Here is a 25,244-nt window from a genome sequence, read left to right on the forward strand (position 1 = left end):
CTCTTTAATTTTTTTTAGATTAGATTAGATTACTTACAGTGTGGAAACAGGCCCTTCGGCCCAACAAGTCCACACCGACCCGCCGAAGAGCAACCCACTCAGACCCATTCCCCTACATTTACCCCTTCACCTAACACTATGGGCAATTTAGCATGGTCAATTCACCTAACCTGAACATTTTTGGACTGTGGGAGGAAACCGGAGCACCCAGAGGAAACCCACGCAGACATGGGGAAAATGTGCAAACTCCACACAGTCAGTCAGTCGCCTGACTAATCTTTTTTAACTATTCAGTTTTCATTTCCTCTTCAGTGATCACCAAATTAGAAGTTGTTCGCCATGAAAGGTACAGTATAAATGTAAATTGTAATTGTGTTACATATAACATAACAAATGATTGTTAATTTTGCTTTTCAGGAGTTACCATGAATATCAAAATGTGCTCAGAAATTATTTAAATTATTTTACATAAAGCTGAAACACTCTTTTTATTCTCACTCACCCGTGTCTCACAATCATCATTTCATAGGTTTGGATCATTTTATCCAGGAAAGGCTTCACTGGCTGGACACTCTGTCTATTGCAGCATTCAATAGTACACTCAAGAAAAAGCTAAATTGTTAAAAAAAAAATCAAGAGTTAATCTACCTATCAAAGGTAAAGAGTGTGAGGACAGAAAATATAGTAAAGGAGTGGAAGTAACTTTTCAAAAATATAGAGACAGTAGGAAGGATCCCAAGTAAAAGGAAACAATATTCTAAAGGATTTTCTCATGGCTTCTTAGAACAATAAATTTAATATTCCATTTTTTGATTGAAATTACATAACGTTTGATAAAATTCCTACCCGATAGTCAGCTTCAGGAAGCTGAACACCTGGAAATAGATCACTTGTTATACCATTAAACAATGGAATATCATGTGACAGGAACTTGGGCTCATTCACATCCTTAATTGATCGCAGCAACTAAAGACAAAATGGAAATATGTTGTTTTCAAGTTATTTAAACAAATAGACTAAGAAATAAAGTAATTTGTTATCTCAATCTGAATGAAAAACAAGAATAAGTCTCCTCACCTGATGAAATACAAGTAAAGCAGTTTAAGTACAGGCTTTCAAGGTTATATAGATCCTTACATCAAGCAGACAGAAACTATTTTCACAAGCTAAGATATCTAGAACTTGGGAACCGAGCCTAAGGCAAGAACTTGATCTTTCAGGGGTTAACTAAAGAAAGAATCTCTAAGATCTCACTGAATAATGCAACATGTATTTCCATACTTCTGTAAAAAATCATTTTTAACTATATTTTTACATAGCAGTACAACGGTTTTACTGTTAACTACTCTTATGCAACTTGAATGGCTGATCTCAAAGAACACCTATAGTGGTAGGCTTAAAAATTATATCTCCAAACCAGATCATTAAGGATTAATGGGACATGACAATGAGCAATTGAAATAAAGTGGAAAACCATGTGGAAAACAGGCTTAATACAAAGACAACCTGTTTTGACTGGGAGGTGACCAAGTGACACTAAACTGTCTGTCAGAACTGTCTTGTTGGACCCTCACATGAAGCCACCTGGAGGTGTTTTTCTGCATAATGGAATGTCTTGAAAAAGTACTAAAAGTACCATGAAATGGTGATCCAGCACATAATCTTAGGTTCAGAATCATACTAATATCAGGGACTTTGCCTGATTCAAGGGACTTCATGTCAGGCTGGTATATAAGGCAGTGAGACTTATTGCCAAATTAATGCATTTGTTACTTGCTGTTGGACTTCATCTTGGATCGGGATCATGAATGGTGCCAGGAACACTGAATTCTCCAGCCTAGCTATTACAAAGCAAGGTCCCAGAAGGGCATGAGACTCATTTTCAATATACATTTACTAGTTTGTATATTTACTGTTATATATATTCTGCTGCTTTACATATATTCATCACTAGGTAATATATACATATGTATACTATGTATATGTATACTGCTAATAAACATGTTAATTTGGATTATTTAACACGTAGAGAGTTTTTTTGTTAGATCACACCAAGTCCATTATCCAATCCTAATACCAAAACAGAAACACAACTCCATGAAGTTAAAGGTAGTAGTTTATCTGTTTTTCAGTGCCATGAAATTACTTCTGTCATTCATTGAAGATTGGCAGAGGCGATGTTTCTCTCCTGTTTGTTAGTCTGAAAACAAAATGCGTGAAAGATTTGGATCTTAGATTTTTTACAATGATCCTCTAACATTGAGTGATGAGGCAAATTTACTTTTTAAAGTATATTATACTTTGTTTTAATTGAGAATATTGTTGATTACTTATGATGCTGTGGATTGCCTCAATTGCAGTGGGGGTAGAATTAGTCAGACTATTGTGAGCACAGTTTTCAGAACAGGTTTTTGGATGTGGACTGGTCTGAAGTCTCAACAGTGAGATAGAAATTCTTAATATAATGGTTTATTTTCTCAAATTTGTAGTTGTGGACCATCAATGAGACAGAAGGACCTCAGGAAGTGCATAATTTTAACAATGTTGAGCTGACACAGATTGGCAGAAGTATGCACTCTACTGACTGTCCCCTAAAATTCTTCATTATGAGCCATATCTGCTCCATAGCTGTCAAGAAAAAATGTCATGTGTGGTTCTCATTGGATTTTGATAGTGATTTGAAATAAATCTTATCAATACATCCAATTAAATGTAAATATTCCTATTTAACCTTGTATTTCTGTTTTTCTCTTCAGGTGTTACTTGGTTTGGTAATGGGCTTCCAGCATTTTTCATGATTTGATTTCAAGTTGTCAACCTCTACACCATTTTATTCCTTATCTTAAATGTATGCTTTTCACAACTTACCAGAACATCTTCATTCTCTGTAGGGAACTTCAGCTTCAAGTTGCCAGCTGCTACTAAAACAGCTTTTACTGCACGCATGCCATAATCGTAGTGAAACTGTGATGAAAGCTGTTCCGAACATAACCTATACGTCATCACTATTTTCACAGACAATGGCTTGGCATTGAGAAAGCCATATGAGTACAGAGAAATTTCAGCTATCAATGCATAGTTAGGAACCATCATAGCTACTGTCCGAAATAGAACCTGAAAGAAATATTGACATTTCAGGTTTGGCTATTATTTGTTACTATTTAATCTGCTTCCTCTACTTTTGCAAGCAATATATTCATAAACACTCCTAATGTAAACACATTTCCATTTCCCTTCAAATCTGTTTTTCTTAGACTGTTTTGAAAAAGATATCACTATACCTAAAGAAATAATTGCAAGTTATTAGCAAACAATAGTAAATAGCATAGGACATTAATACTGGAATTTTTAGGATTTCTGGGGAAATACCTCTAGCTTAAAAAGATTTTTAGTTTGGGCAGGTCTGCAGACATCTTGGCTATAGCTGGATATGTAAAGCAGTTGTTCCTAAGAAAGTGAGAAGATTGTTGAGACGTTAAAAGTTTAGAAAGGGAGATGATTGTTTAGACCTTGGTGAAAAAGATTAGCAAAGTTTTGAGACCAGAAATGTTTGTTTAAAACCCTGAGGGGGTTATTTATAACTGAGAAAATTTATACTCAGTCATATGATGAATCAAGAAGCTATCAGATTCTCATAGTAGGAAACTGAAGCCATAACTAAGTCAAACTCGATGTGGGATAGCGAAGGGACTTCTCGCTGATAATTGAGTAACGTAATGGGATGCTATTGGGATTCATAGGATTGTATTTTTACTGTGTGCTTTGGAATCTTTAAATGTTTGTTTCATGTAAATTGTTTGGTTTATTCTATTTTACCTTCATTTCTTTTGAGTAATAAACTTTTGTTTCATTACTAAACCTAAATCTGCAGCATTGCATGTTTGTGTTTCAGTGGATGACCACCTCATTAAAACCAATAAAACAATATCAAGCAAAATTTCAGTCTGGGATTTGACTTGCCCAATAATAACTTCAGCCAAGATTATAACGGCAGCTATCTTGACACAATTCAAACTAAGCTAATTTTCTAACCCCAGCACCCCTACCTTACTCTAACTATCCTATATACAATAACTGGGTCGCTGGAAGTTTTGTCTATTCCTTACGTATTTGAATCATGACCCCTTTAAAAAACTCATTCTCATTAACCAAATTATTCTACAAGCAGATCCATAGTTGAGCTAGAATGTTCAATTAAATTGTAACCACAAATTATAAATGAACCAGCAATGAATCCGCAAGTACAGCATCCAAAGAAAATAATGAATACCTTAAGATTGTCAGGTAATTCAGAGCGTCCTGCATATCCTGGATTCATTGTAATAGCAACAAAACAGTTTGGATTCAGTCGTAGCTCAGTTCCTTCAAACAAAAAGACCTCAAGATTGTTTTGGATTGCTCTTTGGATGCAAAGGATTTGCTGAGCTACTACAGATAACACTTCTAGCTCAATGCGATTAAATTCATCGAAACATGCCCAGGCACCTGAAGAGGCCAATCCTTTAAAAAACTGAAGATAACAAAACAAGCTTGTCAAAGTTCTTCAACTTTGCAGTAGTTCTGACAAAATGATATAAATATGATAGAAAATAGAAGTGTGTTAAGTAATTGGTTAAGTTAAATGAAAAGGAAACAATCATCTGTTTATGTGTTAGGTCCAGTTAATTTTCTGGTCAATCGTAACCCAAGGATGTTGATAATGGGAGTTTCAGTGATAGTAACACCATTGAATGTCAAGGGGCAGTGTTTAGATGGTCTCTTATTGATGATAGTCATTGCTTGCCATTTGTGTCGTGCGAATATTACTTGCCATTTGTCAGCCCAAGTCTGGATATTGTCCAGATCTTGTTGCATTTGAACATGGACTGCTTTAGTATCTGTGGAGTTGCAAATGGTGCTGAATATTGTGCAATCATCAGCGAATGTCCCTACTTGTGATGGAGGGAAGGTCATTGATGAAGCAGCTGAAGATGGTTGGGCCTAGTACTCTACCCCGAGGAACTTCTGCAGAGATAGTTTTGCACTGAGATGACTGACCTTCAAATAACCACAACCATCTTCCTATGTGCCAGGTATGAGTTTACTGCCTGATACCCACTGATTCCAGTTTTGCTAGCCCTCCTTGTTGCCTCATTCAGTCAAATGCAACTTTGATATCAAGGGCTGTCACTCTCAGCCCACCTCAGGTATTCAGCTCTTTTTTGAAAAATTTTGAACCAAGGCTGTAATAAGGTCAGGAACTGACAGCTGACATTGTTGCACTCTTACTCTGGTCAGAAAGATAAGGTAAAAACCGGATGAGCATGATCAACTCAGATAATCTAATTCAGAACTAATACAGTACTGGACTGTTAGGCATGCCATTTTTTAGATGAAAATAGTAAACGAATGTTCTGCAAGGTTTATGAAAACATTTGAGATCTCATAACACTGTTAAAAGAAGAACTATTAGCTCAATGTGCTGGTTAATATTCTCTTAACCAAAATCAAGACAAATAAAGTACTGTAATTGGTATTTCACCTCTTCACAAACATGTGCATAAAACAATGCCAATAAGTGGCAATATTTAATTTCATACCAACAGGTATTACACTTGAAGTAATGTACATAAAATGCTTTGACAAAGGGTCAGTTAGACTCGAAACATCAGCTCTTTTCTCTCCTTACAGATGCTGCCAGACCTGCTGAGATTTTCCAGCATTTTCTCTGTTGGTTTCAGATTCCAGCATCCGCAGTAATTTGCTTTTTTACATAAAATGCTTTACAATCTCTTGTGGTGCAGCGGTAATGTCCCTAGATATGGACCAAGAGACATGGGATCAAGTTCCACCTTGTTTCAGATATGTGCAGTTAAATCCCTGAACAGGTTAATTAGGAAATATCTATAAGAAATGCTTTAGAATATTTCTAAGTTAAATAAAGCAAATCTTTATTTCACTGTCAAGTGGAGCTTTGACAACAGTTTGGACTTCCCAATCATATTTCCATAATCTAAACTTTTAATTTCAATGAGCTTCAATAATATCATAAATACGTTTCTAGATGTTTGATTACCTTTCCCATAGCAATATAGTCCAGTCCATCAGAACAGTTGAAGACAACACATTGTACAGCAACTGCTTTTGCCAAGTCTTTAACTGATTCTGTTTTTCCTGTCCCTGCAGGGCCTTCAGGAGCTCCACCCAAGTTCAGAAAAAAGGCTCCAATCTGTCAAGAAGAAATTAATCGTCACATCATCGCAAAACATGTCTTGAATCCATAATATGTAACCTTCTTGCTGCACATGCCTTACAAAGAACCTTTATTTTGTGTCAAAAATTAGTTGATAATCTGTAATGGTCACATTCATCCATTACCTTCACACTAAATTATAAAAGTGCTTAAATTATAATCAATAATGTGAAGAATTTGTAATTATCAATGTCAACAAAATACATTGAAGTAACGAATAAATTAAAATCATCAACAAATGAAAGTCAAATAACATGTGAGTCACTGCTGGGTTAATCATAACAAGTAACTTATTTTTGGATCCCACAGCAATATTTATTTTGTTTACAGATTATGTTGGTTACTGTTTTCCTTTGCTTCATAATACTGAATAAACAGACACACATAGAAAGTTTGGAATGAATTATAAACATATCATTTAAAATTAATTTTGAAACTCTGTTTTTAAAATTATTTTAACGACTATTATGATTTTCGGTGTTGCAGGAGAAATTATAAGTGAGCCCATTGGTTATGCAATTTATCAGAAATGAAGGTTCAGACTCTATAACATTAAATTGAATGGGACAATATTTCAGAGGAAAGTGCATTGAGAAAGATAAAAGATAAACTGCGAGAGAACTCAGAGCAGAAAAATGACATAAATGTAGAAGAGGGAGGGGTTTGTAAAACAGAGTGCATCAGCCACTGTTAGAATACATTGATACATAATTTCACATGGAAGTACAAAAGCATGGAAACACAAAATAGATACATTTCAATAAAAGCAATTCAATTCATTATTTGGTTTATGATAAGGTGACTAAAGAAACTCCTTGCTGCTTTATTTTTTGTAATTATTCTTATTAATTTTTGGGGGGAATTTGACCGCTGCTAATAATGTTGTTATTGCTTGTAGTATTGAAAATTCATTGATCATAATTGCTGGTGGCCCTTTCACATTGACCCTCAAAGTTTAAGGGGTCACAAGACAGGAAGGGACAGGAGAGAACAGAATGACTTTGAGCATGCCCACAGTACTTCCCTGCCTACGTCCAACTTTTCTTGCTAATTCTGAGGAAAGGAATGTAATACACCAGCTTCCTCCTCAACCACAACAAGTATAGCCTTTTTTTATTCCATGATCCAGCCCTGGACCTGGCTAGTGAGGTACACATTCTCCCTGATAGAAGTTGGTACATCTTGATTTACTTGACATATTGTCCTCCATTTATACACTGACTAAGCTAAAGTACAAGAACTCCCAGAAACAGCTTGTATTTGGTCCCATGCTGAAGCTGCCATGAGCTTTGTAAAATGCAAATAGAATGGGCATGCCAAATTAGGAACTCCAAGAAAAGATATGCATCCCATGCAATTGGATCTTTGTATTTCCTATAAGTTTGAAATTGCACAAAGAGACTGGCAGTTTTCTCCACTGGATTTTGACTTGTGTCACGCCTCATTGCATAGTACACTGGAAATCAAACACTATGTTCCCAGAATTGTTGCAAAAGTTAAAAATTTTTATCAAGTATACAAAATTCCCCAATTTACCTGCCTTTTCAGTCCCAGGTTAACAGCAAGCATAGAACAGGTTTCTGTATTAACAAAAATTACCGTTTATTAAAAATAAATAGATTCTTGTTTTAGGTGAATACATACGGACTCTTGACATATAACTCTATGAGTTAAAACTCTAACCCCCCTAATAAATCTCCCCCTACACACATACGTAAACAAACGTAAAATATTGATGATAAACAATTTGATGGTCCCTGTCCACAGGGTTCGCTGAGATTATTCTTTTGACTTGCCAGAACTTTCCGTTCCTGGATCACTTCTCCAAGTACTTGCATTTGCTTGGAGGGTGCACAGAACTAGTTCAAAACTGATTCACAACTTATAAAGTCTTTGACTTTTTTAATTAAAAGCAACGGCTTACTGCAACTGGTGAGAAAATAATAACCTGGCTTTCTTCAGGTTTTCAGTGGTTTTTTAACTGCAGAGTAAAAGATATCATCTCCTTTATCAGAGGTTCAAAAGCTTCTATCTATATCATTTGTACCCACAAGCTACCTGGGAGTCAATCACATAGCTGTTAGCAGGCAGAAGACCTTTGTCATCGCTGACTTTCTTGTCCACATTTAAGAACTTACCAAAGTACGGTAGCATCGATCCGTCAATGGGGTAATCACTAAACGTGGTGAGTTACCAAGATATTCATAAGCATATTTTACATCGCAATTGATGATGTGAACACGGACATTCTCATTTTGCCAGTAATACCGAAGTTGAGCAAGCCATTGGAAGTCACTCTCATTTGAGACTCCTGTGTGAAAAAAATAGTTAAATTTAATCATATACATAGAACACAGCATAAAATAAAATTTAACATAAGAAAGACTTGCATTTATTTAGCATTGTCCATGAACTCATGGGCGGCACGGTGGCACAGTGGTTAGCACTGCTGCCTCACAGCGCCAGAGATCCGGGTTCAATTCCCGCCTCAGGCGACTGACTGTGTGGAGTTTGCACGTTCTCCCCGTGTCTGCGTGGGTTTCCTCCGGGTGCTCTGGTTTCCTCCCACAATCCAAAAGATGTGCAGGTCAGGTGAATTGGCTATGCTAAATTGCCCGTAGTGTTAGGTTAGGGGTAAATGTAGGGGTTGGGGTATGGGTGGGTTGCGCTTCGGTGGGGCGGTGTGGACTTGTTGGGCCGAAGGGCCTGTTTCCACACTGTAAGTAATCTAATCTAATCTAATCTAATTTGACAGTAGTTTACAGCTAATGAAGAACTTTTCAAGTGAGCTTCAATAGCAGCAATGTGATAATGGCCAACTGAATGTGTGTTCATTGAGGGATAAACAATAACCAGGATACAGGATATGTGAAGAAACTCAGCAAGTCTAGCAGCGTCTGAGGAGAGAAACACAGTTAACTTTTCAGAATTGAAGAAGAGTCATAACAGGCTTGAAACATCAGCTCTGTTTCCCTCTCCATAGTGCTGCATTTTTGTTTTTATTTCAAATTTCTCGCATCCACAGTATGTTGCTTATTTATTTATCACCAGAGATATCTGATCTATTCTTCTTGGAAATATTTTTATTGTATTTTTTTCTCCACCTGGATATTAACCAAAGGGTGGCAACTTGGACACTGCAGCGCTCCTGTACTACAATCTTAGCCTACACTCTGGAGTAGAACCTCCAGGATTCAAAGTCTAAAATGTTACCAAATGGCCCATGGTTTATAGTCAATGAAATCTATCTTCTCTAAGTGCCATTCATGGTTACACAGAAGTTTTAGGACAATTGCTGATTACCTTGTTTAATCATGTCTTCAACAACATCTCTGGCATGTACATCGATGGTTACTAAAGCACCAAGTGTAATACGAGTCTGCTTGGACAGTTTCCCTCTTACCAGTTCCACAATATCATTCAGCTGAGTTTGAAGTTTAGTGCAGTATTTTTTCAGCCCCTGAGAAACCATGAAAAGCACAGATGGTTAATATTTTTAAAAGTTAGTTAGTAACCCATTTATTTGATGACTTTTGCCCAAGTATACGGTACCTAGAACTATGCATCGTTTCCTGATTAACAATGAATAGTATCCTATTTTCAGCCATTAGTGCCAATACTATTGGTGTGTGATATCTTTATAAATGATTTATTTTTTACTTTTTTTTCCACCCTTATGTTCAGAATTGACCCCTTCACTGTCATATCCCCTCTGCATCCAAGCATAATGTATCCAATCTTCATGTTTGAGTTTCCCACATTCTCCACATAACAATGACTGCCTCCAATTACTTCCTTGCTGTTTTATGTCCAAAGCCCAGGACCAACCAAAGCTCAGTTCCTCCGCTGGCTTGTAAGAAAGCCTCAACTAAGCATAGCCTAGCATCACAACTGATATATCTACAGTTCCCTGACTGATGTATCTATGATCCCTGGACTAATTGGACTTGATTTGCAGGAGTGAGCATGGCTGAAACCCTGGAGTGGAAGGACATTCATCACCAGACCCAACTAGGCATCTAACTAACCATTGTCAACCCCTGGACTGAAATCAAATGATGGCTTTGAATGAATGCAATGGCATCTTCCTGATTGACTGTTATGTACGTTCAATCCACAAAGGACTATTCCCCTTCGACTTTCAGACATGAAGATCTGGCTGAAAAACATTTGCCACGTGACCTGTTGCTACATGTTGTAGGAGTGACATTGACGTTGCATGATACCACACACCAACATGTTCACTCCTTGACTAGTCAGTACCATCAACCATGACAATCTATCTGGTGTTCTTTCTGTGCTAAGAAGCATGTCAAATCAGAGATGCTGTGAGCCTGTAGGTTCTGCATGAAGTGGCAAAATGCTAAGAAGCAGGACAAGGCAGAATTACTGAGAGTGCCAAGTAAACATAAAGTGAGTAAGTGCTAATACAGTAAGCTAAGAGCCCTGAGATGCCTCCTGTGCAGATGCATGAGGAGCAGTTGTGTCTGCATGCACAATAACTTGATAAGAATATTGCAATGTAAGATGACCATGAGCTTCAAGTGTAGTACTGAAGTGCTGAACTATGTTATATATAAGTCTAAGGGTGGTCATAATGATTTAGTGAGGCTGAAGTTTTGCCAATGTTGACTTCAGTACAGAGGATGGATGTGGTTGCTGCCTGGGAGCGTACAATGAGATGCTGGTAAGGGGACACGAAAATGGAGGTCTGAAGAAGCAAGCAGCAAGTTGCATCTGTCAGGTAACCGCTCTGACTTTCAAGTCAGGAATTAGCATCATCTAGTTTCTCATCAGTGCATGCAAGAATCCCGAATTGCATATAAATGAGATAAGATTACCTAATGATAAGATACAAGTCCACAGGAATACGGTGCTCATCCCATACCAGAGTCATAGAGATGTACAGCATGGAAACAGACCTTTCAGATCTAGCCCCACCTGCCAGCACCCGGCCCATATCCCTCCAAACCCTTCCTATTCATATACCCATCCAAATGCCTTTTAAATGTTGCAATTGTACTAGCCTCCACCACTTCCTCTGGCAGCTCATTCCATACAAGTATCGCCCTCTGTGTGAAAAAGTTGCCCCTTATATCTTTCCCCTCTCATCCTAAACCTATGCCTTCTAGTTCTGGACTCCCCGACCCCAGGTAAAATATTTTGTTTATTTATCCTATCCATGCCCCTCATGATTTTGTAAACCTCAAACTAGCAACCATAAAGTCATAGATGTAGGAGCAGTACACCATGCAGCCCAATGAATCTGCTCCATGATACAGAGATTATGACTGAGATATTTCTCAATTCAACTTTCCTGCCTTATCCCCATGACTCTTGATTCCTTAACTGATTAAACATCCATGTCAGACTTATACATACTTAACAACCCAGCCTCAACAGCCCTCTACATTAGAGTTCCACAGATGACTATCCTCTAAGAAAAAGAAGTTCCTCCTCATCTTCATCTTAAATGGTCAATCCTTTAATCTAATATTATGCTCACTTGTCCGAGAAGCTTCCAAAAAGGGAAAAACCTCTCTACATACATCTTGTCAAGTCCCTTGACAAGAATCTTATGTTTTTCAATAAGATCTTCTCCTGTTCTTTTACACTCCAATGAGTACAAATGTAACCTGCATCCGAAGACAGGCAAAATCGACGTTTCGGGCAAAAGCCCTTCATCAGGAATAAAGGCAGAGAGCCTGAAGCGTGGAGAGATAAGCTAGAGGAGGGTGGGGGTGGGGAGAGAGTGGCATAGAGTACAATAGGTCAGTGGGGAAGGAGATAAAGGTGATAGGTCAGGGAGGAGAGGGTGGAGTGGATAGGTGGAAAAGGAGCTGGGCAGGTCGGACAAGTCCGGACAGGTCAGGGGATCGAGTTGCTGGAGGTTAGAAGCTAGGATGAGGTGGGGGAAGGGGAAATGAGAAAACTGTTGAAATCCACATTGATGCCCTGGGGTTGAAGTGTTCCGAGGCGGAAGATGAGGCGTTCTTCCTCCAGGCGTCTGGTGGTGAGGGAGCGGCGGTGGAGGAGGCCCAGCACCTCCATATCCTCGGCAGAGTGGGAGGGGGAGTTGAAATGTTGAGCCACTGGGCGATTTGGTTGATTGGTGCGGGTGTCTCGGAGATGTTCCCTAAAGCGCTCTGCTAGGAGGCGCTCTGCTACTCCTCTACATTGGGGAGACTGGGCGCCTCCTAGCAGAGCGCTTTAGGGAACATCTCCGAGACACCCGCACCAATCAACCAAATCGCCCAGTGGCTCAACATTTCAACTCCCCCTCCCACTCTGCCGAGGATATGGAGGTGCTGGGCCTCCTCCACCGCCGCTCCCTCACCACCAGACGCCTGGAGGAAGAACGCCTCATCTTCCGCCTCGGAACACTTCAACCCCAGGGCATCAATGTGGATTTCAACAGTTTTCTCATTTCCCCTTCCCCCACCTCATCCTAGCTTCTAACCTCCAGCAACTCGATCCCCTGACCTGTCCGGACTTGTCCGACCTGCCCAGCTCCTTTTCCACCTATCCACTCCACCCTCTCCTCCCTGACCTATCACCTTCATCTCCTTCCCCACTGACCTATTGTACTCTATGCCACTCTCTCCCCACCCCCATCCTCCTCTAGCTTATCTCTCCACGCTTCAGGCTCTCTGCCTTTATTCCTGATGAAGGGCTTTTGCCCGAAACGTCGATTTTGCCTGTCTTCGGATGCTGCCTGAATTGCTGTGCTCTTCCAGCACCACTGATCCAGAATCTGGTTTCCAGCATCTGCAGTCATTGTTTTTACCAAATGTAACCTGCTTAACCTCTCCTCAAAAGAAAATCTCTCCAAATGCAGAATCAACTTAGGGAACCATCTCTGCACTGCCTCCAATGCCAGTACATCTTTCCTTAGATAAGTGATGAATACTTCACAGTATTTCAGGTGTGATCTGACTAGTGTTTTATATAGTACTAGCAAGACCTCACTGGTTTTAAAATCCATTCTCTTTGAAATAAAGGCTTACAGTCCATTTGCTTCTTGAATGCTAACTGTTTGTAATTGATGCATTAGGACCTCCAAATCCCCAGGTGCTGCAGTTTCTGCAACCTTTCTCCATTTCAGGTCTTTTATTTTTCTTGCCAAAGCGCACACTGTACATTTACCCACATTATATTCCATCTGTCAAGTTTTTGCCCACTTACTTAACCTGTCAATATCGGTCTGAAGATTCTTTGTGTCATCCTCTTACTTGCCTCCACAACCATTTTTGTGTCATTTGCAAACTTGATGATTGTACCTTTACTTCCATCATCCTAGTCATTAATATATATTGTAAATAATTGTAGCTTGTGGCCCTGGCACTGAATTCTGTGGCACTCCATTAGTTAAAGTTTAAGGTTGAGCTTGAGTTACTGTTGTCACATGTATCTAGAAAAGTGTTGTTTAGCATGCTATACAGGCAGATCGTATCACATACAGTGCATCAGGGTAGCAGAATAGAGTGCAGGATAGAGTGTTACAGCTGCAGAGATGGTGCAGAGAAAGAGATCAGAGACAAAATGCTTTCTTTATCCCAACTTTGTCCGAGTTAGCCAAACCTCTATTGATACTAATATGCTACTCTCTTCCCTCCCATTTCTCTTGTACTCTCTCTGCCCTCCCTTTTCTCTTGTACTCTCTTTTCTCTCGTGCTTACATCAGAAGACATATGTGTGGTACCTTATTGAATGCCTTATAGAAATGCAAACACATTATATCTATTGCTTCCTCTTTACCCATCAGATTCACATCTAACCATCAAAATCTTAAGGGGAAAATAGAACATTTTCTTTTCAACATCAACATCTTTTCGTTTTCACCACAATTCCCATGCCATTCACCATTGCTCACACAGCTTAACAGATGGTAAAATTTGATCCTAGATATCAGAAATGTGTGCTTATTCAAAAATGTTATCACAGACTTCTGGTAACCTCTGCCTAAAACCAACTTACCTTACTGACTGTGTATTGCCATTTACAAAGTAACTATGTGCCATAATTTTGCTGTTTACATTAAGAGCTTTCTAAATTGTTTTAGAAGTATACCTTTGTTTTATTTCCCTTTCTATAATAAACTTCAGTTATTTTATTGAAAGAACATTGCTGCCACATATGAATACATTCAATGACTGACCATCATGGCAAACAAACTTCAAAAATAAAAATTTGGTCTATCAATCTGGGTTTTTCTCTGAGATCTAACTTGTCCACTATTTCTATCAACTGGAATCATAATAATTTGAAGGCTTTTGGTGAGATAGGCACTAAGTGAGTTTATGAGGAATCTGTGAATCTTGCAAAAACATCTATCACAGGGAGGTACTGTATATAAAACAAGAGATATATTGTGATGTTTATTACATTGACTGGAATTTCAAAGTTGTTTTAACAGTTGTGAAGATTTTTCTGGGTATAGAATATATCAACAGTGAGCTATACAAAATTTTTTGATTAAGGCTAGATTGAGAAAGTTAGTGGAAATATTGGCAGTAGAAATATAAGCAGGATCTTACTGGGTATGATGCTTAAACTGATTACCAACCATTTAGGATTAAAATGAAAGAAAGCTGAAATTGAGATGTTGCACTGGGATGAACTAAGAATCAGTCAGAAATGAAAGAGAAACCTGAGAGAGCAAGGGAAACAAAAGGACTCGAATTCGAAGAAAAAGGGAAGAAATAACAATGGAAAGGGATATGGAATTTATTTAAAAATTGAACTGCAAAGAGATTGTGAAATCAGATAACATGGCATCAATAGAGAAAATAATAAATGAAGAAAGGAAAGGATCAGACGATGATTTTGATTCCAGTGAGAAATTTGATTTTATTAAAATCTGTGTTCAGTGCCTAAAGTTATAGAAGATACATTGGAAAGATATTTAACCAATTGGTGGTTAGGAAGATGAAGTAGCCAAAAGATGTTTGGATTTTGATTCATTCTGAGTATTTTGACAGGTAAGTTCTGAATGCATGTGCCAATTTACCAGAACAACAATCTGAAGACAATTAAATTCAGAAAGGAGCATTCTTAAGAGCTTGTCAATTAGAATTCATGCCTATAAGAGAGAAATTTAATCAGACATTAGTGCAATTTTCAAGAAAAAGAGAAATATAAAAAAAAGAGAATCATTTATTTTGACTAGTGTAGAAAGAAATGTTCAGAATGTAAGGGAAATCCTATTTATGAAAAGATTCTGGAATAATATTGGAGCAACTCTTAAGATGTATTTAGATGAGTGTCGAGTATCAAAGATCTGAGAAACAGCAGCTCTGCCAGATACCTATAATAGCTTATTTAAATAACTGCACAGACACCAGTAACCTGTCACCAAGTCACCCTTTATTTACATGTGCACATTACATGGACTCTGTCTAATTAGGTCAAAACTGGTCTTAGGGTGAGGAAGTTTTCTAAGATTCCGGTTTACATCTTCGAGGGGAAAGTGAGGACTGCAGATGCTGGAGATCAGGGCTGAAAATGTGTTGCTGGAAAAATGTGTTGCTGAAAATGTGTTGCTGCTGCGCTTTTCCAGCAACACATTTTCAGCTCCGGTTTACATCTGTCAGCCAGTGATTCCTGATTGGCCCAGGTCAACAGCCCCAGCCAGGGATCTTATACTCAACAAGATCCACCTGGCCAACTTGGTTCCAATAACTACATCCCTCCCCTCTAAGCCCAGGGATGCAAGCCTGTATTTTTCCTGGAATGGTTTTGCCCCAGTTCCAGTTCCTCTGACTTGGACACGTTGGCATATATCGAATCATAGCCTGTCTCTTGCGTTCGGACCATCTCAGGAGGAATTCCTCCTCTACTTCAGGTAGTAACAGTATAAAGGATGCATCCATCTCGGACTCTGAAGTTTCTTCCATGCTAGATGGCAGGGGGAGCCCACAGTTTCTGACAGCCTTTCTGGCTGAGGGGCCAGTAATGTTTTCCTCCTGCCCTGTTTGCGAGGTAGCAGCTTTCAGGTGATCCACACATCTGTTCAGGACCACCTCATCTACCTGAACTTTTTACGTCACAGGATCTGTCTTCGCATCGATATTGCCTCGTACCCAAGCAGGACATTTCCGTGTTTTCGACACTAGAAAGTAAACTGTCTCTCTCACATACAGGAGGTATGTGGCCCATTGGCGTTCCTGATGCTGTCTGGGAATATCAGGTTTAATCTGATGCAGAGTCCTCTCCCCAACAATAACTTTGCTGGAGCAGTCCCTGTAGTTACATGTTGGGTGGGTCTATAATCAAACAGGAACCAGGACAGCTTGGTATCAAGTGAAGCTGTAGTCTGTTTCTTTCAGCCTGCCTTCAATGTTTGGACTGTTATTTCCACCAGACCATTGGACGATGGATAGTATGGAACTGTCCGAACATGCTGAATGCCATTCGACTTTAGGAAATACTCGAATAGGGTAAATTATGCCCCATTGTCAATGACCATGTATCATGAATGATCTCACAGTTTTTCAATCATCATCTCTGAAATTATGAATGAAATTTATGCATGTCCAGTCACTTTGAAAGGGCACCCACAATGACCAAGAACATTGAGCCTATGAAAGGACTGGTATAGTCGACCAGTAACTGAGTCCAGGGTTTACCCGACCATTCCCATGAATGTGGCAGTAATTTTTATTCTTGTTGGCACTCTGGGACCAATGCAGCTATGTCAGTATCCAATCTTAGACACCAGATAAAACTTCTTACCAATGTTTTTGTTTGTCTTCTTTATGTAGTTCTAGCTACTTGGTGGTCCATTACTATTACAAACCTATCCATAAAGATATTGGTGGAAATTTCTCACAACAAAGATGACCCTGGATGACTCTGGTGGAATTCAGCTAGTATCTAGTGGCAACTTCTCCTCGGACAATCACTCTTGCTCTCTTATTATGCCATTCTCTACAGTGATATGGTCTCACTGGGTCCAGAAAGATTTAAATTCTGATTGTGGTGGCCCTTTTGCTTTCCTCATTATCATCAGGTGTTTTAGTTTTGCCAGGTTGGAACCTATTTGTGCCCATAGTCAGATATTATCAGCAGTGACTAGGAGGGTGTCCAATAAGTTTAAAATCAGAATGGACTCTTCCAGGATAAGCACCACTGGTGGTGTATCTGCCAGTGGGAAGCGGTTCAAGACACCTGCATTTGTGACTTGGCCTCCTAGAGAGTGTTCCAACTTGAGAATAAAGCATTGAGAGTAAAGGCCCACAGTTGAATTCTAACAGAAGCTATAGGTGGCACAGCCTTGTCTTCTTTATATAGTCCTAGCTACTTGGTGCTGAAAATGTGTTGCTGGAAAAGCGCAGCAGGTCAGGCAGCATCCAAGGAACAGGAGAATCGACGTTTCGGGCATAAGCCCTTCTTCAGGTTTCCTGTTCCTTGGATGCTGCCTGACCTGCTGTGCTTTTCCAGCAACACATTTTCAGCTCTGATCTCCAGCATCTGCAGTCCTCACTTTCTCCTGGTGGTCCATTACTATTACAAATTTATATCCATAAAGGTATTGATGGAATTTTCTTACAACAAAGATGACCACCAAACCTTCCTTTCTATCTGGGCGCATTTGCATTCGGCATCAGCCAGGAAGCATATGCTATCAGACGTTCCTCTCCATTGGGCCATTCGTAAGCTAACACTACCCTGATATCATATGGGGAGGCATCACAAGTCAGTGCTTCAGATTGTAGTGGGCCAACACCTTAGATGACAATAGCTGCTTTTTCCTTCCCCTAAAGACAACTTCTTGGCTACGTGACTACTTCCAAGGCTGACCCTTTTTCAATAGCTGGTGTAATGGTGCCAAGATGGAGACCAGGTTACTTATGAATTTTCTGTATTAATTCACTACTCAAAATAGACCTAAGCTCAGGAAAAAAGTGGGAGCTGGGGGCACCTATGATCGCTGTCACTTTATCTTCCAATAGGAATAGACCATTCTGTAAGGGCCACCCAGGTCTTGTAGATTCTGTAGCCCAAGTAAGTCACTTGGGATGCCTGGAACATATCCAGCCTTTGATGAGATTGGATAAGATCTTCTGCTGCACTTTTCTCTATGGCTGAACAAACCAGCTCTTGATGGGTGTTAAGTAAGTCACTGGTGATATGGGATCATTTCTTCTGACGCCTTGTTTGAAGGGCTAGCATCTGCTTTGGAGTTTCTGGAATCATGTGGCATTGTGGCAGCCACCTCAAATCCACAGTTTATTATTGATCGTCAGTTGGAGTATCTGACTTGCTGTGATTGATGTTAAAGGCTTTAATGCTACTCTTTTGCCAGCATCCTTGAAAACATGCCTGACCAAATGGTCCTTTAAGAATATTAAAAAAGGAATGAAGATGTGACCATTCTATTAATGTTTATTTGTGAATGATCACTTCCAACAAATCATGTAGGTCAATGGCTGCTTACTTTGTAGCTGTCACGATACCTATTTATTGCATTTGACCACCGTCACTTTGAATAACTTACCATAAAGAATATTAGGAAATGATTCAGAATCCTTTTTATTTCTAAAAAGGACCTCCAAAACTCTTTTTACCTGTGAGCCATTTCGGATTGCAGACTCCACCTCTGCGGTCCAGAACATCTGAGATACACAAATGACGACCTGGCCAGGCCAACTTACCACCCAATCTGTTCTGTTATTCACTGGATAATCCTACGATAATTTAAAAATAGGTATCATTTAAAAAAACATGACATACTGCTGTGTTCCCATCTACTTAATGCAAAATACTTCTCTTTTATAAACTTAAACATGCTATATATTTGATAAAGAAAGCATTACTGACAAAGGACATTTCAGTTAATGGTAAGCAGGATTTTTCTCATGGCTCTCAGTATCCTGTTGTCAAGCTGAAATAATGATAAGGCAGCATCTATGGAGAGAAAGAAGGGTAATGTTTTGAGTCTAGGTGACTCTTCATTAGAGCAGAAATGAAGTGTGGAGGGGACAACATATATGGAGTAGTAGGGGGAATGGTTGGAGTGCTGGGGCAGAAAGGATGTTGACAGTTCAGATTAGATGGAGAAAGTGAGGACTGCAGATGCTGGAGATCAGAGCTGAAAATGTGTTGCTGGAATAGTGCAGCAGGTCAGGCAGCATCCAAGGAACAGGAGATTCTCCTGTTCCTTGGATGCTGCCTGACCTGCTGCGCTTTTCCAGCAACACATTTTCAGTTCAGATTAGATGATTGGAATGTGAGAATGGCATAACAATGATGTATCTAACTGCCAGACTGGAAAGAACAGATGGTCCCATTGGAGTGGGGGAGGGAAGAAAGGGTGACGGAGAATGTAACAAGCAAAGGTAAAAGAAAGGGAAGGAATGGGTTCATAATTTAAGGTGTTAAACTCAACATTGAGCGCAGAGCTTGTAAACTGCCTAGTTCAAAGATGAGATGCTGCTCCTCCAGTTTGCATTGTGATTCACTGAGCATTGTAGCATGCCGAGGACAGACAAGTGGGCATGTGTTAAAAGGACTAGCTATAAAAAGATCAGGATCATGCTTGTGTATGGACTGAAGGTGTTCTGCAAAGTGGTCATCCAATCTGCGTTTAGTCTCTCCAATATAGAGTAGGCCACATTGGGTGCAGCGAATACAATAAACAAGATTGGAGGAGATACAGGTGAAGTAATGTGAATATGTTTTATTCAGTGTCACTGAAACGTTTTCATACTTTGATCAGTACAAAGATTTTGCAAGACAAAGGCTAAAGACATATTTGTGCCAATAATGTAGTAAAATATTACAAAGACTATTCCTTCACCACTCAAGCTGAATTCTGATTTACCGTGTATTTAAAAGTACTTCCTGCAGAGGGTGCTGTATAATGACTAAGCCAGTTTTATTCTTTGTGAACCAGGGGGACTGAGATCATTTGTACTTTACATTCAGATCAGCTAATTCAGCACAGATTAGTTCTCAAACCCAGGATCTCCCTGTACAGGCCATTTCATCAGAATTCAATTCTGAAGGACAATCACTCCAGCAGAAGTGCTTTAGTTTGTGAAATCTGTAAGTTTGGAAAGTTTCTACAGAAGTTTTCAAGTTGTCAGAATTGGAAATAAGCCATAAAACTGTTTCAGTAGTCCCAGAAATAAAACTGTATATAGTCAGTTAAGTAAGAAATTAGGAGGAATATTATTTTGAGGAATTCTGAGGAATTTATGTAACTATAACAGATATTGCTAGAAACAGGTTGAGACTTGATTTTGTTATTTATGTTAAGATCTTTCTAAACTGTATTTTAAAAAATCATTTGTTTCTTTTTCTTTCATGTAAATAGGGCGGCACGGTGGCTCAGTGGCTAGCACTGCTGCCTCACAGCACCAGGGACCTGGGTTCAATTCCCGCCTTGGGCAACTGTCTGTGTAGAGTTTGCACATTCTCCCCATGTCTGCGTGGGTTTCCGCCCACAGCCCAAAGATGTGGTTAGGTGAATTGGCCACGCTAAATTGCCCGTAGTGTTAGGTGCATTAGTCAGGAGGGAATGGGTCTGGGTGGGTTTCTCTTCAGAGGGTCGGTGTAGACTTGTTGGGCCGAAGGACCTGTTTCCACACTGTAAGGAATCTAATCTAAACTTGTATTCTTTTGTTAAAGAACATTTGTAACCCTGCATGACTAGGTTTCAGCGACTAACCACCATGGTAACCAACCAGAAAAATTAAAATTATGATCTATGAAGCCAGTTTTCTGACTTAACAAGCATTATTTTCAGGTGGATCATAACAAGAATATGTTCCGCCAAAGTCAAAAATCAATCAATGTTTTAATGAGAATTGGTTCAATTGACATGACATGATCCAAATACTCACTATCAGCTAATCATTAGTGTACTGTGTATTATAGCATATATAGTCTGATATAGAAAAGAATAAACTGAAAGAAGGAAAAGATACTGAAAAACTGAATAGGCAAGTATCAAACTAACATCTTCGTGAAAAATACATAGGTGAATTTATCAAATTTTACTTTACCATGGTCTTTTAAAAATTGTTTTGTTTTGAGCAATGACAAATTTTGAAAATAAATGATGAAAAAAAGTGCCATATTATCTTGACTTGCTGAACATTCTAATCCCATTTATGTGAACCAGTGCTAGAAGTTGAAAAATGAAGTTATACCTGTTGTGATCGCTCAATAACTTCATGTATACTCCTTAGCATAATGTCTTCCACTTGTACCAGCCATTTTTCAACAGCACCACGAGCTTCAGAAGTGCTAATCTTTTGAATCAATTCAACTCGTTCACCTTCACTACTGAACATTGCAATAATGTCCAGATTGGGAAGAAATTCCAATTTGCTAATACCCTCAAAACATTTCTTCAAATGAGGTTGTACTCTTAATGGATCCTTAGTTTCTGAAAGGATCTCTAGCATCTCATCATTAGAAAGAAAGAAAAACCTAGAAACATTAAGCATAGAACATTACTATACTCCAGTTTCATCAGTACACTTCATGTATGAACACTTAATTAAAAAAAAGTTACACAGAGCTTTACAAATACAACTGTCAGAGAAAATCACAGCCACGAAAGGACAAATTTGTATGTGAAAATATATACTATATTTTATATTATTATTGTGCACAAACCACTGAAAGAGGCAGAGCAAGTTGAGGAAGATTTATGGAATTTTATGAGGGTTTGAAAGGATCTGAAAGGTTTAGTAATAAGCACCACCCATTATGACTTGTTGACAGAACAGCTTGTGACCTTGAAGGTGTGAGAATCAAAATTTCATCCTCCTCCAAGACACCATAATAATCTCTATCATATTAATGTAAGTGGTAACAATGTAATAAACAATATCTTGTTAACAAGAGACGTATAGTTCAACCAGGAAGTGGTTTTCCACTATTACTCTAGACCAAGCAGGCTCTATAGGTTCCTGCACTTAAACAGGATGGTGTCACCAATTTATTGGCGTGTCCATACATCATGGTAGACAGTAGATTTGGTTAAACTGCTCATACAACATATGGGATCGTGTTCTTTATAAATAGAGATATTGCATACTAAAACTAGGAATTTAAAGCAAACCTTTGTAAATCACTGGTCTGAGGTTAAATACAGTATTGTGTCCAATTCTCACCATGATAATTTAGGAAGGAAATGAAAATATTTGCAAGAATAGCATTCAACATCATTCACAACTCCTTAGTTACTAAAGGAGTCCAAGTCCATTCAGGCTTAGGCTGATAAGCAGCAAGTAACATTCATGCTAAATAAAGGCCAAGAAATGATCATCTCAAACAAGAAAGAATCGAACCATTGCCCTTTGACATTCAATGGCATGACCACTGAATCCCTAATACCAATATCCTGGTGTTAACCAGAAATCAAAATGGGTCACCAATATAAATACCCTGGCTACTACAGCAGGTCAGAGACTAGGAATTCTGCAATGAATAATCTGTCTCCTGACTCAAAACCTGTTCACCACTTACAATGCACAGGTCAGACATACGATGGAATACTATACATTTGCTTGGATAAATGCAGCTTCAACAACACTCAGGGAGCTAATACCATCAGGAAAAAGCAGCCCTCTTGATTGGAATCCTGTCTTACATCATCGGTAATCACTCCTTCTACCAAAGGCATAATGTGTACAATGTATAAGGTGCACTGCAACAACTCATCCAGGCTCAATAGATAGCACCTTTCAAGTCTGCAACATCTACAAACTAGAAGGACAGCAGATAATTGGGAACTTCAGCACCTGCAAGACCCCCCAAGCCATACACCATCTTGACCAATGGAATAAGATTGTTATTCATTCACTGTCAATGGCTCAAAATCCTGGATCTCCTTTCCTACTAGAATGGGTAGGTCTATGGTCACATGGACAGCAGCAGTTCAAGAAGGTAGTTTCACAGGGCAATTGGAGTGTCTTGGTCATCCAAAACCAACCTAATTCCATTTTCAGATGGGCCTATACATGATTACAGAGAATCCTTATCTGAAATAGATAATAAGTAACTTAAATATAAAAATTAGTATCTCAGCAAGAATACTTTTTTTGATCCAACAAAATTTCTGTTGTCCACTTCCGGCCACAGGGTGAGTACTTCATTGGTGTGTCTATTTCCCCTCCTCAACCACACCTCATGCCCAACTACAAATCTGGTTGATCATTTCCAATTTTGCTTGACCATGTATGTACTAGATTTCTTGCAACTCTGTGAGGTGGGTTGCTCTCAAGTGCTCATTGACCATTTAGCAAATTGCCTGAGTTATGCTGATAAAGCCCAAGATTGGAAATGGTTTGATCCTCTTTATATTGGACTCAAGTACGTAGGATAGCCATTGCTCCAACTTCACGTCCACTTTGGTACAAGTTGAAAATATCCATTAAACTTCAACATGGGATGACCAATTAGTTTGGTTAAACAAAGCTATGGGTGAAATAATGCTTGAGTCATAGAGTCATAGATATGTACAGCACAGAAACAGACTCTTTGGTCCAACTCGTCCATGCCAATCAGATATCCCAACCCAATCTAGTTCCACCTGTCAGCACCTGACCCATATCCATCCAAACCTTTCCTATTCATATACCCATCCAGATGCCTTTTAGATGTTGCAATTATACCAGCCTCTACCACTTCCTCTGGCAGTTCATTCCATACACGTACCATCATCTGAGTGAAAAGTTGCCCTTAGGTCTCTTTTATATCTTTCCCCTCTCACCCTAAACCTATGCCCTCTAGTTCTCGAATCCTGACCCCAGGGAAAAGACTTTGCCTATTTACCCCATCCATGCCCCTCATAATTTTGTAAACCTCTATAAGGTCACCCCTCAGCCTCTGACGCTGCAGGGAAAACAGCCCCAGCCTATTCAACCTCTCCCTATAGCTCAAATCCTCCAACCCTGGCAACATCCTTGTAAATCTTTTCTGAACCCTTTCAAGTTTCACAACATCTTTCTGATAGGAAGGAGACCAGAATTGCACACCTAACCAATGTCCTGTAGAGCCGCATCATGACCTCCTAACTCCTGTACTTAATATTCTGACCAATAAAGGAAAGCATACCAAACACCTTCTTCACTACACTATCTATCTGCAACTCCACTTTTAAGGAGCTATGAACCTGCACTCCAAGGTAGGACCAAGTCTGGATGCTGACTTCTTGGATTCAACTATAAATCGTAGAACAAATAGATACTCTAAATGTTTTATGGACTACCTTGAAATTCTGAGTCCTATTCTGGACTCTCTTCTATTGTCTCATCTCTGTGCTCTTTTTAACATCAAGCAATGCTCATCATAATCATTACATGTAACCAGGAAGATGCAATTTAAATTTTTGTACCATGCACATTTTGGCTGTTGCTCCATGCCAAAGCCTATACCTATTAGTACTTTTTAAGCTCTCTTTCTTTCACTTTACCTCTTCTACACTCATAAGAATATATAAGTTAGAGCAAGTGTCGACAACTTAGCTCCTTAAGTCTGCTCTAGCATTGAATACAATCAAAGCTAATATAGTTGCAACCACAATTTCACATTCCAACTTAGCTCTGATGAAATATGACCCCCTGCTAAGCCTCTTGTAAGAATACATGTACCTTTGTCTTAACAATATTCAAAACCTTTGCTTTCGCCATCAAAATTTCAAAGACTCATGATCATCATAGAGACAGAAATTTGCCTCATATTTGATTTGAATGGGAAACCCCTTATTTTTAAGTGTCACCTCATTCTAGATACTGACAAGAATAAACATCCTTTCCAAATCTACCTTGTCAAGATCCCTCAGAATTATTTATGTTTCAACCAAGTTGCCTCATATCCTACACTTCAACAGGTTCAAGCCTAGCCTGTTCACTCATAATACAACCTGCTCATTCCTGATATTGGTTTGGTAGAACTTATTTGAACTCATTCCAACACATTTACATCCTTCCTTAGATAAGGAGACCAATACTGTTCACAATATTCCAGATGTGGTCTCACCAATGGCCCTTTT

At 39.0% G+C, this 25,244-nt stretch overlaps 1 protein-coding gene across 2 annotated transcripts in view; it reads right to left on the reverse strand.

The window, feature by feature from the left end:
* dnah12 (dynein, axonemal, heavy chain 12) overlaps positions 1-25,244 on the reverse strand; it is a 284,710-nt gene that overhangs the window by 164,684 nt on the left and 94,782 nt on the right. For both annotated transcript variants that reach the window (XM_043708118.2, XM_087994328.1), the window contains 9 exons: positions 21,391-21,673; positions 18,802-18,921; positions 9,536-9,692; positions 8,371-8,543; positions 6,056-6,208; positions 4,271-4,510; positions 2,869-3,114; positions 847-966; positions 503-612 (listed from right to left, as the gene is read on the reverse strand). In XM_043708118.2, the coding sequence (XP_043564053.1) occupies positions 503-612; positions 847-966; positions 2,869-3,114; positions 4,271-4,510; positions 6,056-6,208; positions 8,371-8,543; positions 9,536-9,692; positions 18,802-18,921; positions 21,391-21,673 (1,602 nt within the window). The remainder of the gene's footprint in view (positions 1-502; positions 613-846; positions 967-2,868; positions 3,115-4,270; positions 4,511-6,055; positions 6,209-8,370; positions 8,544-9,535; positions 9,693-18,801; positions 18,922-21,390; positions 21,674-25,244) is intronic.

This window comes from Chiloscyllium plagiosum, unplaced genomic scaffold (genome assembly GCF_037043375.1).
Source record: "Chiloscyllium plagiosum isolate Xiang-an unplaced genomic scaffold, Cpla_swu_hap1 HiC_scaffold_14, whole genome shotgun sequence".
Classification (NCBI taxonomy): Eukaryota; Metazoa; Chordata; class Chondrichthyes; order Orectolobiformes; family Hemiscylliidae; genus Chiloscyllium; species Chiloscyllium plagiosum.